The sequence below is a fragment of the Pimephales promelas genome, chromosome 18, assembly GCF_988280905.1.
Source record: "Pimephales promelas chromosome 18, fPimPro1.hap1.1, whole genome shotgun sequence".
NCBI classification, from domain to species: Eukaryota; Metazoa; Chordata; class Actinopteri; order Cypriniformes; family Leuciscidae; genus Pimephales; species Pimephales promelas.
Window position 1 is genome coordinate 21876640 of NC_142786.1, and position 12640 is coordinate 21889279.

The 12640-nt window shown below is 44.9% G+C and overlaps 1 protein-coding gene across 1 annotated transcript in view; it reads right to left on the reverse strand.

The window, feature by feature from the left end:
- Positions 1 to 159: 159 nt before the first annotated feature.
- Positions 160 to 12640, reverse strand: part of tinagl1 (tubulointerstitial nephritis antigen-like 1) — a 47241-nt gene continuing 34760 nt past the window's right edge. The window contains exons 9-12 of the mRNA XM_039680825.2: positions 8490 to 8535; positions 7392 to 7515; positions 970 to 1015; positions 160 to 884 (exon numbers count right to left, since the gene is read on the reverse strand). Of these exons, the coding sequence (XP_039536759.1) occupies positions 720 to 884; positions 970 to 1015; positions 7392 to 7515; positions 8490 to 8535 (381 nt within the window). The 3' untranslated portion in view covers positions 160 to 719. The remainder of the gene's footprint in view (positions 885 to 969; positions 1016 to 7391; positions 7516 to 8489; positions 8536 to 12640) is intronic.

Genomic DNA, 12640 nt, shown 5'->3' on the forward strand with positions numbered 1-12640 from the left:
GACTAACAGTTTTGAATTGTGAAAAGAAAGCGGCCTGTATCTGTTCAGCATCACATAGACAAGAGTGGTTCTGTATGTCTTAAAATACTTAAAAGTAACATTTAAACAACCTTAATCTCAATGGAATGCAAATCTAATCTAGGGATTTTTTTAAATAAATTATTGGTCCTAAAAACCTTCTTCTTCCCCCATTCTGGTCTTCCTCTATCCCTCTATTCCTTTAGCAGGATGTATGGAGTGCATAATGTACGGAAAAACACAAAACATACTGTAAGACTCATCCGAATCTCACTACATTAGACATTTGAGATAGTTCTATTATGATGCTGAGCGTGTGTGTGCTTGTGAAGTGTGTCTTTGGATACTGAGTCCTGAGAGCGTCTGAGACCTGTGGCTGTTTGTTATACTGTATGAGGTCCAGTCAAGGAGTGTAACAAGCCGGTTTCCACCAATAAGACGATATTTGCCATATACACAAATTTGAGTTTTACATTCCTCCTGCTAATCACCAAAAGGAACCAAACCTTTAGTGGAGATGTGTATTTGGACAGAGGGGGGCAGTGGACACACCACTGTGTATGCATTCGGTGTGAAAAGAGATTCAGAAGGCACTGGGGTTTGGTCAGTTTGGTGGAAAATAGACTCTTAACAAACCCTCACAAGACCTGACTGACTGTGGTTTAAATCATACAGAGAGCCCTCTGCAGATCTCCAGATCTCTACTTGCGCCGGCCGTGATGACGATGATGGTTGTGCATGTCTTCCATGGTGACTCTGCCCCACACGCCGATCACAAACGTCTCAATCTCGCACTCGTTCACACCACGAGCGATGCGGAAGTAACCGTCCTCGCCCCAGTTCTTCCCCCATGAATTTGCTCCAATCTGTAGTGAAAAATGGGCAAAAATGTGTAAAAGCTGCATTTGAACTGGATATAAAACAGCACTTCAGATGGATATCAGTTCTCACCCAGTATTTTTGTGTTCTCCCATTGTAGTCGCTCTCCTCCCCCCATCTGAAAAAGTGCAATAAGTATCAACGTGCTATTGTGCATTCACTAAACATTAGTATTCAAATCCCTTGTCCTAAAGAATAGGAATCATTTTTTTGGAGAAAGGGAAGAGAAAGTGCAGATTTATCTGATTTTAAATATATTTTTTAGCGCAAAACAGGTGATATTATTGATTTTAGCAGTGACGAATATTTCAACTCTATAAAAATATAATATAATAATATTTTTATAAACAATTTGACTTTTCTTACAACATACAGTAGGCAAATTAGGTTACACTAGTCACTTTAGAATTTTAAGTAACTTTTCAACTACATGTCAACAAACTTTCATTAGAGTTTTAGTATATTATAGTAGACTGGTTATGGTTAAGGTGTTAGGCTTTGGGTTAGGAGAATAAGTTTACTTGTAGTCGCCAAGTTACTTGAATGTCTGTTGGAAAGTGTTAGCAGATATTGAGCTCACAGTCTACTAATACTCTAATGACAGTTAGTTGAACTTGATATGTAGTTGAAAAGTTACTTATATTTAGTTGAATGTCTATAATGTACTATGGAAATAAAGTGTTACCGCAAATGGTTTTATTTCATGTAGTATAAATCTATCAATACACTCTAAACCCAAATAAGTTGTCAAAACTCAAATAATTTGATGTAATCAGTTAAATGTTACGTTTAAGTAAGCAGAACTTGCAGGTCATACATTTCAATTGCTCTTTACTTTAAATATTTGAGTAAGCTTATTCACATGCAACTAAAAAATATCATGTATTCTCAACTTGAATATTTTTAGTAGTGGAAACTTGGCTAGCTTTAACCAGCTAATTTTAAAAATGCTACTTTGCTAATCGATAGCATTAGTATAGCATAGCACTTGATGAAGGAGTACAGCAAATGTAAACATTTAACATACACTGTTCTCAAAAAAAGCTCATGCTCCACATGACAGCTACCTTTTATGTTAATTTAAGGATGCTTTTACTGGAAAACAAGATGAGAATATTTTAGCAGTTAAACATAAAACAAATAACATTAGGCTAAAAAATTCTTTGAACACCAAAATACATGGACATGTTCTCCTGATGGGGTTAATTGTGTCCACTTCTCAGAGGAAGGACGTGAGCATCAGGAAACAGCACACACACACACACACACCCTTACATCTCCTCAAGTCAACAACAACCCAATGGGTTGAACCTTCACCATGCCAAGAACTTCCTCTTGCTTCTCCGCTGACCCATTCAGGACCCTTTCATCTGAGTTGAGAATATTCAGCTTGTCGATCACTACATGCATCAAGGGGCCTTTATTTGTATTTGTGGGAAGTCTGGAATAAATATAGTTTAGTCCTCATCTTTTCTAAGGGATGTTTTCCATCAAACCCGGGAACGTATCATTCTGTTCCAAAATAATTCTTATCTGCCTTCCATGCCCACAGAGGGGAATCGGTATTCACTCAGACAACAAACAAAATCACCTAAAAAAAGCAATGTGCCCTCGTCAACATACATGGGAGAGTTGAAGGGCCAGAACCAATGACTGTGTTTGGAGCAGCTCAGACCTCTGTACACTCTTATCTCACCATGTGTTCTGTCCTTGGCTTTGGACAATAACAGACATACCACTGCTTCTGACCTGTTCTGGGTTTAGGCCTCTCTGTCTGCATTGAACAATGCCATTTCCATTACACTGGACATCAATGAGCTTTCCACAAACTTTCCCAGGACCCGGGCTTAGCCGAATGCACCGCGGTGGGATTTCCCCGTAAAAACACTGCCGCTGTCCCCCGTATGTTAACTCCACAGGCCTATACAGCGTCCTCTGAACGTCTAGAGCAGCGCGAGAACCGCAGCGTCAGCGAGTGGCCGGGAGAAAAGCCGGGGTTCAGACAGACTCGCCGTCACCAGTGAAGCATGTCACACTCACAGACACCAGCGGCGGGTCAGACCAGGTTACCAGAGACGTACCTGGAGAACATGACCTGACCCTCGGGAACAACACTATCAGTCGGGGAAAGACCAAGAGGCACATTTGTCTGAGAATTGCTTCTTTGTGATAGAAATGCAAAAATGTTAACAGTGGATGCTGTAGATGCGGGATATGAGAGGAAGAAGCTGGGGATCTGGCCGCTGAAGCAGAACAGCGAGGATGGAGAGTCCGGGTTTATCCAGTGGAAGAGGGTTGTCGAGGTTTTGTGGCTCATTCTACAACCCGGTTCCTCAGAGACGTCAGCTTCAGTGGCCAAGAGTTGTGTCGCACAGTAAAAAACGTATCTGAAGCAACAGAGAGGAGCAGCAACTGGCTGTGGTTGAGACGGAGAGATTCTGGCTGGCTGTGTTCAGGCCGCCACGCTACGGTTTTGAAGAATTCTTGTCTGTTGGTTTATTTGTATAGTTTGAATAGTAATTACAGTTATTACGTTCCAGTGTATATTGAATGGGGGTGGTGTTTGGGCAGATATTCATACTTTGCAGTCACATGACTACCATGGATGCCTGGCAGGCAACAAATGGGTATTTTAAATGTAGAGTCCTTCTAGTTTTTCTAGTAGCTATCAAGTCTGTTAGCGAGCTAGCTGCATAACTATGGACTAGGATTAACTCCAAGGCGAAAGTAGTTAAATTGTGTAAAGCAGACAAGGTTTTTTTTTAGATAATCGAGCAGTAAGAATTCCTCCGTAAATAATCTCTGTTCTCATTGAAAACCATAGATATTACCAAACTCAAAACAACCTATCACGCACATTTGTTGTTGTTAGCAAAATATGACAGCTGCGTTTACACCGCCACCAGAGAGAGGTCAAAGTGGCCAGAAGTCATTCATGTTTCAATTAATTTTTTCCTCTCTCGCGGCGGTGATGTGAACATATATTAGCCTCATAACACAAACAGCGGACTCGCCGAACTAGCTGGTGGCATTGATTGACGAAACTACAGGTTAACTTAAAGACACCATTCATTACATGATCATAAACCCATTGTATTCAAGCAAATGTTGAAATGACCTTGAGTGATGGAATGATCACTGCAGAGACGTGTAACGTTATACTGTGAAGGTTGCTTATCTCATCTGGTTAGTGCAACCAATCTCACAAACTATCTGGGTTGTGTCATTTACACCTCGAAACAACAACTTTTGTATAAAAACTGGCGACGCCATGGCAAGATCCTTGACTAGTTTACTGGGTTTCGTTGCTGGAGACCAGCATTCTTGCCCACCAGCCAGTACTTGTGACATCTCGTGCAAAGTATGAATTGTGTTTTGCGGTAGGTAGTATGCCATAGGGAACTGTTGCCACTGAAACTGCTTTAATGAAGACGGGTTGGCGCGTATGGTTGGGTCGCAGAGAGACTGTGAGATAGTGGTTAGGTCACATGTGAACTACAAGGATGTAGCAATCTTTGCAGCTGGAGAGATGTAGAGGACAGTAAGCTGGGCTGAGTTGTGGGGGGGACAGAGGGGAGTCATTGTCGAGCCCTCTTGAGGTGTCTTGAGCTAGTCGACGAAACACTGAGGACGGAAGGTGTCCACTTTAAGATCCTAGAGTAGAGGTCTTCACAGTGCACCCAAGACCCGTTGACCCGGCACCCGACCTGGGACCCGGATCTATATTTTAAATGATCAGCCGGGTCCAGGTCGGGTCTGAATCTATTACTTCGGGTCCCGGGTCTGTTTAACATTGTGAGTAATGTATTACCCATGCAATTGGAGTGCAGTCTCAAGCGAGTGTCATGTTTGTTTCTATGGCAACCAGAACTTCCACCAAACCGCGCTTTACATTTTCTCCCATTTTTATAATAATATAAATGAACCGTCTTGTTTAATCTTAAAGTTGTTGTGGTCAGATTCAGACTCAATGCAGAGCAGTGAGCCCAGATATCATAGCAAATAAATAACGTCAGCGGCCATGGCGCTGATCGAGCAACCGTTATTATAGTTCAAAAGGGCAAACGGTTTAGTTATTATGCAAGTTAACTCGAGTCAGAATGTCATCCATCACCATGACATCAAGTGTGACTTTTAAAGCTGAAATAATGAGTGGATTAAGCTTGGAATAACGAGAGTTATTTCTTTCTTGTCGGTGGATTGTAATGCATCACAGTCAGTCAGGTAACGTTACAAGGAAGTGAGATGACGACTGCTAAAATTAGGTAAGACAAAAAGTTGTATTTTTTCGCAACGTGTGAAATAATATGTGACAATCGGGTCCAGTTGGGTTTGTGTCTTCCTGCCGGGTTTGGGTCATTGGGTTCAGGTCAGGTCCATGCAGAACATTTATTTATAGATGTCTCCTACTCGGCTCAATCCAGAATCCAATCCAAATACACTGCCGACGTTAATGCCGGACAGAAGGAGATTCACACAACCATATGAAAACCAGCATAGGTTACCAGCGTAAAGCATGGTAAAGCATAGGTTACCGTAAAGCTACATCTTAGTTTGTGCTTACCTTGGCGAAAGCCAAGTACATATCAGCATCTATCTCGTCTATGGTATAATCGCCCTCATGACAAACTTGTCATGACAAAGTAAAATGAATGTAACTCTGAATATTTTAGATCTTTTTGATGTGAATGTTGAATTCTTCAAGAGTGAATGATTGGTAATTGATGGGAAAGCTATTTTCGTGGACTCTGTTGGAGAAAGGCTAGTTGAGAATCACTGTGCAGTGCTATTAGGGTGTGTTACACAGGAATGTGCAAAAGCAGACAAAGGTTTGAGGTGCGAGTGTCTGGCGGTGGGACTGGAATAGGCCAGTTATCCAGGTGTTTTGTCTGCTAGCAACAAAGAAAAACATGTCTGAAAGGCCTTGATGTCTCTCTAAAAGAGTTTGTCTCAAATAGTCCCTTCAAGGCAAGTCAGGGCTATGATGGTGAAGAATGTGGAAAGTAGATAGTAGGTTAAAAAATATGCCAATGGCGTTAGAAAAATATCTATATACATGCTATTTATTTTTCTTACCCATTGGCATTTTGTTTTAACTCTTTTAGCATAAATCAGCAACATTTGATGAGGTAAATGAAGAAAATAAGTTGAATTCGAGAAACATTTTCAAAAAAGTCTTAATATTTTACTTTTTTTAGCTTCTTATGTAAATGTATCTTAATCAGTGTTGGGAGTAACGCATTACAAAAGTAATACATTACAGTAACATATTACTTTTTGCTGTAACGCAGTAGTGTAAGGCATTACTAATCAATTTTCAGTAATATTTTACTCGTTACATGTTCAGTGAGGCTTGTATTACAGTTGTATTACAGTGTATTGTCTGCTTTTACTTCTTAAAGGCAACAGACTATGTGAAAGTTTTAAAGCAGTCTTTAAGTGCCAGTTCAGAGCGGTCGCGTCTGTAACATTGTTTTTTCCTCATAAATGCGAACACGAAAACTAAAATAAAATGAATATTTTAAGTTCTATGGAGGCTGGAGAGCCAACCCTTCCTCATCCGATTTGCGCAGTGTAATTAACAGAATTACAAAAAAATATATTTTACCTCCTATTGTTTTGTCAGGCATGAATGTGTGTCTTTTCCCTAATATTAAAAATAAAACATAGACTGATATTTGTCTAATGTCTGGAGTCCTTTAAGGAAGTAGCCTATATACGTTTCAATACATGTATTTTCTGTGAATTTTTATTTCAAGTTTTGACTGCAAATGTCATGTCCATAATGCTGGACTTTCCCAATTTTAAATAATTTATCCTCAACTAGTTTTGTGGTGTAGGTCTACGTATTTTATAATGTTAACTTCAAATAATACTAATAGCCTAATTTAAAGATAAGGCAGCATTGGATCTGGACGGTAAGGAGAATAACGCTGGAGTTGGAAGAGGTGTGTCGCGATTCTGTAGGTTTGTGAGTCGTGTGGCGAATCGCGATTTCGATTTCATATTGCATATCGTTACAGCCCAAAAGTTAAGTTCTACTTAGTTATTTTGGTGAAAGTAACTCAAAAGTAATAGATGAGTAATGTAACGCATTACAATTCCGGGACAGTAATATTGTAAGGTAATGAATTACTTTTAAATAACAGTAACAAGTAATACCTAATGTATTACAGTTTGGAAGTAACTTGCACAACACTGATCTTAATGTAAGGATGTTATACTGGAATATTTACTCCTGAGAACTTTCAACTCGCACCCAAAAAGAAATGGTAAAAATCTGCTCAGTGTATGTGTATGTATATATAAATGTGTCTTTAGCAGCAATCATGCTAAAAATAGTATTAGTATGTTCCCCATGAACATCAGCAAGAAGCAACTGAAAGCAGTGTCAGACAATAATAACTGTTAAAGTTTTTTTTTTTTTTTTTTGATATGCTGCCAAAAATGAATTCCTCTTGCTTCCATTAGAGATACACAATGCTGGGACTTACCCTGTTATCCTGACAGAGTGTGTTGCATGTTTGCGGTACTGTGACGGTCTGTGATAATTGACATCTGTATGTCTGTAAATTCCACTCTTGTACACAAAGAAATCCTCGTGGACCTCCATGATGGCTAGAGAGGGGGAAACAAACATAACACAAAGCCATTATGCACAGTTTTAATTCATACAAGGCAAATTACAGTAGTACAGACCTTCATACGGTACGTCATTGAATCAATATTTAAAAGCTGATCCTTCAACCATTCTTATCACTCACAGTCAGGAAACACTATGGTTGCTTTCAAAAGCCCAGTTATGTAATATTCCACACGCTCACCCAAACATCTTGTTCCCTAGCAGATAAAAGTGAGATCAAAGTCGCTCCTGCTAATTGTATGAGTTCAAAAGAGCTCAACTTCATGTGGCATAAAGACAACTGCTTAAACTCAGAGGGCCTGGGACAAAACTTTTATGGGTGGGTACCTGTCGCAACCCTCTCGAGGACGACCCTGGTGGCGTGAGAAGTAAAACCAATAAAGCTCAATGTTCAATGTGTAAAGCTCAATGGGAATTCCCTGCACCTCCTCACACTTTGGGTTTTTCCAGACATTACTAGGAGATCCTCAGCAGTAAACAGAGCCTAATGATCACACACACACACACACACACACTCCTTCACATGAAGATCTTCTCATCTCCTGTTTCTCAATATAAGCCAGAGGTTAGGCAGAATTTTTGCCAAGATTAGAAGTGAAATCTGGCGTAAATCCAGGGTTCCCTCCTGTCTGGAACAATACAACAGAACACTGGCACGGGATCATGGAACAGCTCGAACTATACAAGAACACACACACACACACATCCTTGTCATATTACCCTAGGGGACTTTTCTAAGAATTCACTGCATGTATGATGAGTTTAGGTCTTTTGTCCAAACTAAGTTCTCTTTGGGCGTCTACAACATCCATGGTGACTAATACGACATAGATTGATCGTTGCTGACTGCATTAACAGTTATTAGGCATGAGCTTTTTACTATTCTTATCCTCTGGCTCACAGTATTGGACAAGCACACACAGACACACACTTCTGGAGAAATCCATACCTTGCACAGGGCCATTATCCATAATCTCTTTCATAATCTCATTCTCCTGTGAGTGGAAAAGCAGAATCAACATGTCAAGTGAGTTCAGTTAGTGAGAATAATGCTGCATACGGTATAAACTGACAGTGAATAATGTTATGAAACTAAATATGAGCAGTATTAAGATGCTTGGGTAAATGCACATAATAAACAGTCGTCCTTTCACGTATTACTACGAAGAATTGTTTAATTGTTCACCACATTCCTTTGTCACATCTGTGACCGATATACAATCCAAAACACGCCTGGAGACATAATGAAAACTATGCATAAAGAGAGACAAATGTGTGGTAAGATATAGCTCAAGGAGAACACACTCAACCATGACATGACTGCTAATGTAATGCCTCTCCAGACAGTTGTGAATTATTCTTCCCTTTGGCTTTGACTGGGTGCGAGTGAAAAACCAGTAAATCACTGATGCTTTAACCATTGGTATTATGCAGGCAGAGGTCGGTGTGTTTTATTGAGAGTGTAATGTCAGAACATGTTAGATGTCATAAAACTTGTTCTCTTACGAGAGGTTCTCTCGTATTGCGTAAGCTAGCTTACGCTACGGGAAAGATTCATCTTTGCTGAGAAGTTGAAGCCAAAAAATTATTCCATAATTTTGTAATCATTGTCAACGCAGTCTCTTCTGAGGCAGACCACGCCGCCAAAAGGGGCGTGGCTACAGTGTATAAAGGTCGCTCTCCCAGCTCGTTCGTTGATTCTGTTCATTTCAGCGAGCTACACGCATCCGCTGTCCTGGGAAGAAGCCGCCGTCGTTGAGAAGGCACCGTCTAGCGAGCTCCGGAGTCTGAGGAAGCCGGCCGTCTGCCACCTTCAGCCGCCCAGCAAGCTAGCGCCATCCGACGCGTATCCTTTTTACTATTCCATTTTCCTAAAAGAGCCGAGCGTCTTTTTCAAGATGCCTCGTATTTCCTGCGGCTCATGCCGCTCTTCACTCGAGGAAGGAGACCGCTTCTGCGTTCTCTGTTTCGGAGTGGAACACGCAGAGCTCGCCCTCGCCAACGGAGGATGCGACCACTGCGAGGACCTGCCTCCGTCTTCCCTGCGGGCTCGACTACAGGCAGTCAGAACCGCTCCCGCGCCGCCTCTCACTTCGCCGCGGAAGAAGAAACGCCGCTCCCAGAGGCCGCCGGAGCCCCCTGCGGATCCATGTGGGCCGCCGCCGCCCACCGACCGCTCTCCCTCTCCGCCCCTGCCGGACTTACAGCTGCCGCCGTATGGCCGCTCTGTCGCCTCCGACGACACCGCGGATGAGAAGGACTCTTGTTCGCTGCACCCTTCTGACAGCGAGGATTGGTCGTCGATCGGCTCATCGACGAGAGAGTCTGCGGGGACCCGCGCCGGCATCGAGGAGGGACTTTCGCGCCTCCTATCGCAGGCCATCTACCGCCTGGGTCTCGAGTGGTCTCCTCCCCCAGAGCAACCACCGAACCGGCGCCCGGCCCCCGCCTGCAGCCGGGCTGCACCATTCCTGCCTGAGCTTCACTTCGAGCTCACTAAATCCTGGAATGCCCCTCTTTCGGCTCTTATCCGCTCCGAGGGGTCCGCTTCGCTCAGTGGACGGAGCCGCCGAGATGAGTTATACTGCCAGGTTATCGATTACAGTTTCGTCGCCGCCCGCCATGCTCGCGCGTGCGGCTCGAATCCACTGTCAGCTGCCCGCTATGAACACGCTTCGCTTAGAAATAGCCAAGCTACTGCAGAAGGGCGCTATAGAGAGAGTCCCACCATCTATGACCGAGTCGGGGTTTTTACTGCCGTTATTTTCTGGTTCCCTAGAAAGACGGCGGCCTCAGGCCGATCTTAGATCTCAGGGCTTTGAACAAAGCGCTCATTAGAGACCGTTCAAAATGCTCACAGTCAGGAAACTCCTCGCGCACGTCCGCCAGGGGGACTGGTTCATCTCTCTAGACCTGAAAGACGCATATTTTCAGATCCAGATAAGCCCTCATCACAGGCCATTCCTACGTTTCGCCTTCGAGGGCCAAGTTTATCAGTATGCCGTTCTCCCGTTCGGCCTATCCTTAGCACCCCGTACGTTCACGAAGTGCATGGATACAGTGCTCGCCCCCCTGCTAAGTCAAGGGCTGCGCATACTGAATTATCTGGACGAATGGCTGATTCTAGCAGATTCCCAGACGGAGCTGCTGTCGCACTGCACAGTTCTCCTCTACCATCTGGAAGCGCTGGGACTCTCTGTCTACTGGACAAAGAGCTCTCTCCAGCCCAGTCAAACTATTTCGTTCCTTGGAATAGATTTGAACGTTATCACGATGACGGCTCGCTTATCCACACAGCGCGCGCGCCGTGTTCAGCGACTGGCCGCCTCGTTTCAGATGGGTACCCATACATCCCTGAAATCGCTTCAGAGGATGCTGGGTCATAGGGCTTCAGCCTCCGCTGTGCTGCAGCTGGGTCTTCTGCACATGCGCCCCCTTCAACTCTGGTTAAAGAGCCGCGTATCCCACCACGAGTGGACGACGGGCCGCCAGATGATCAGGATTACTCAGACATGTATCACTGCACTGCAGCCATGGGCAGTAAGCGAGTGTTTTCAGAGGGGCGTTACCATGGGAACCTTCTCTCGCCGGAAAGTTATCTCGACAGACGCATCCAACTCGGGTTGGGGAGCGGTTTGCGAGGGCTCACCGGCCGCCGGCCAGTGGTCGAGCCACGAGAGTTCCTTACACATAAACTGTCTGGAAATGATCGCGGTCGAGAACGCGCTGCTATGCTTCCTCCCGCGCATAAACGGTCACCACGTCCTGATTCGCTCCGACTATATGGCCGTGGTATCATACATCAACCGTCAGGGCGGCGTCAGATCCAAGAATCTCTTCATCTGACACGCCGCATCCTATTGTGGTCCCAGAGTCACCTGCTATCGCTCAGAGCGACGCACGTGCCGGGCCATCTGAACGACGGTCCAGACAGGCTGTCCAGGAACCTGGTCTCCCCCGGAGAATGGTCCCTGCACACTCAAACAGTCCAAACACTGTGGCGCCTATTCGGCAGAGCGGAGATAGATCTTTCGCGTCAGAAGAGAACGCTCACTGCCCAATATTCTTTTCAAAGAGCGAGGACGCGCTAGCCCAGGATTGGCCCCGCCGCCCGCTCTATGCTTTTCCCCCGATTTCTCTGCTACCGCAGGTCATTCAGAGAATCAGGGACTCACGCCACTCGGTGCTCCTCATAGCCCCGCGCTGGGAGAATCAGATTTGGTTCCCGGAGCTAACGCGGCTGTCACAGACAGCCCCGTGGCCCATTCCAATCAGAGCAGATCTCCTCACTCAAGCCCGCGGCTCGATCTGGCATCCCCATCCACAGCGCTGGGCGCTTCATGCATGGGTGACCAACGACTACGCGTCGAATTGCCAGAAGGGGTTTTGAACACGATCAAACACGCCAGAGCGGATTCTACCAGAAAGCACTATGCTGCAAAATGGTCTGTGTTCTCCAAATGGTGCACCGACAAGAATTCGGACCCACGGACGTGCGAGGTTTCGTCTTTGCTAGTGTTCCTTCAGGAGATGCTGGATAAGGGCAGGTCCCCATCCACTCTTAAGGTTTACGTGGCAGCCGTCGCGGCGTTCGCTGAACCCCGGCGCACCCAGTCTCTGGGCAAAGACGAGCTAATCATCCGCTTCCTCAGGGGAGCCAGAAGGATGAACCCCCCTCGCCCCCCTACGGTGCCGGTCTGGGATCTTTCTATAGTTCTAGAAGCTCTGAAAGCCCCACCGTTTGAACCACTTGAGTCCGTGGAGCTAAAATACCTCTCGTTAAAAACCGTTCTTCTGACGGCTCTCGCCTCAGTAAAACGTGTGGGGGACATTCACGCGCTGTCTTCGAGCGCCGCGTGCCTAGAGTTTGGACCGAGTGACTCCATAGTCATTCTAAAGCCTAGACACGGTTATGTTCCAAAAGCGATTGGTACCCCTTTCAGGGCGCAAGTGATCTCTCTATCGGCGCTGCCTGCATCCGATAGCGAACGTGACGCTGACCGCCTCTGCCCGGTTCGGGCTATCAGAGTGTACACTACACGCGTTGCCGCGTTCAGACGCTCGGAGCAGCTGTTTGTGTCGTTCGGTGGCCGCACCAAG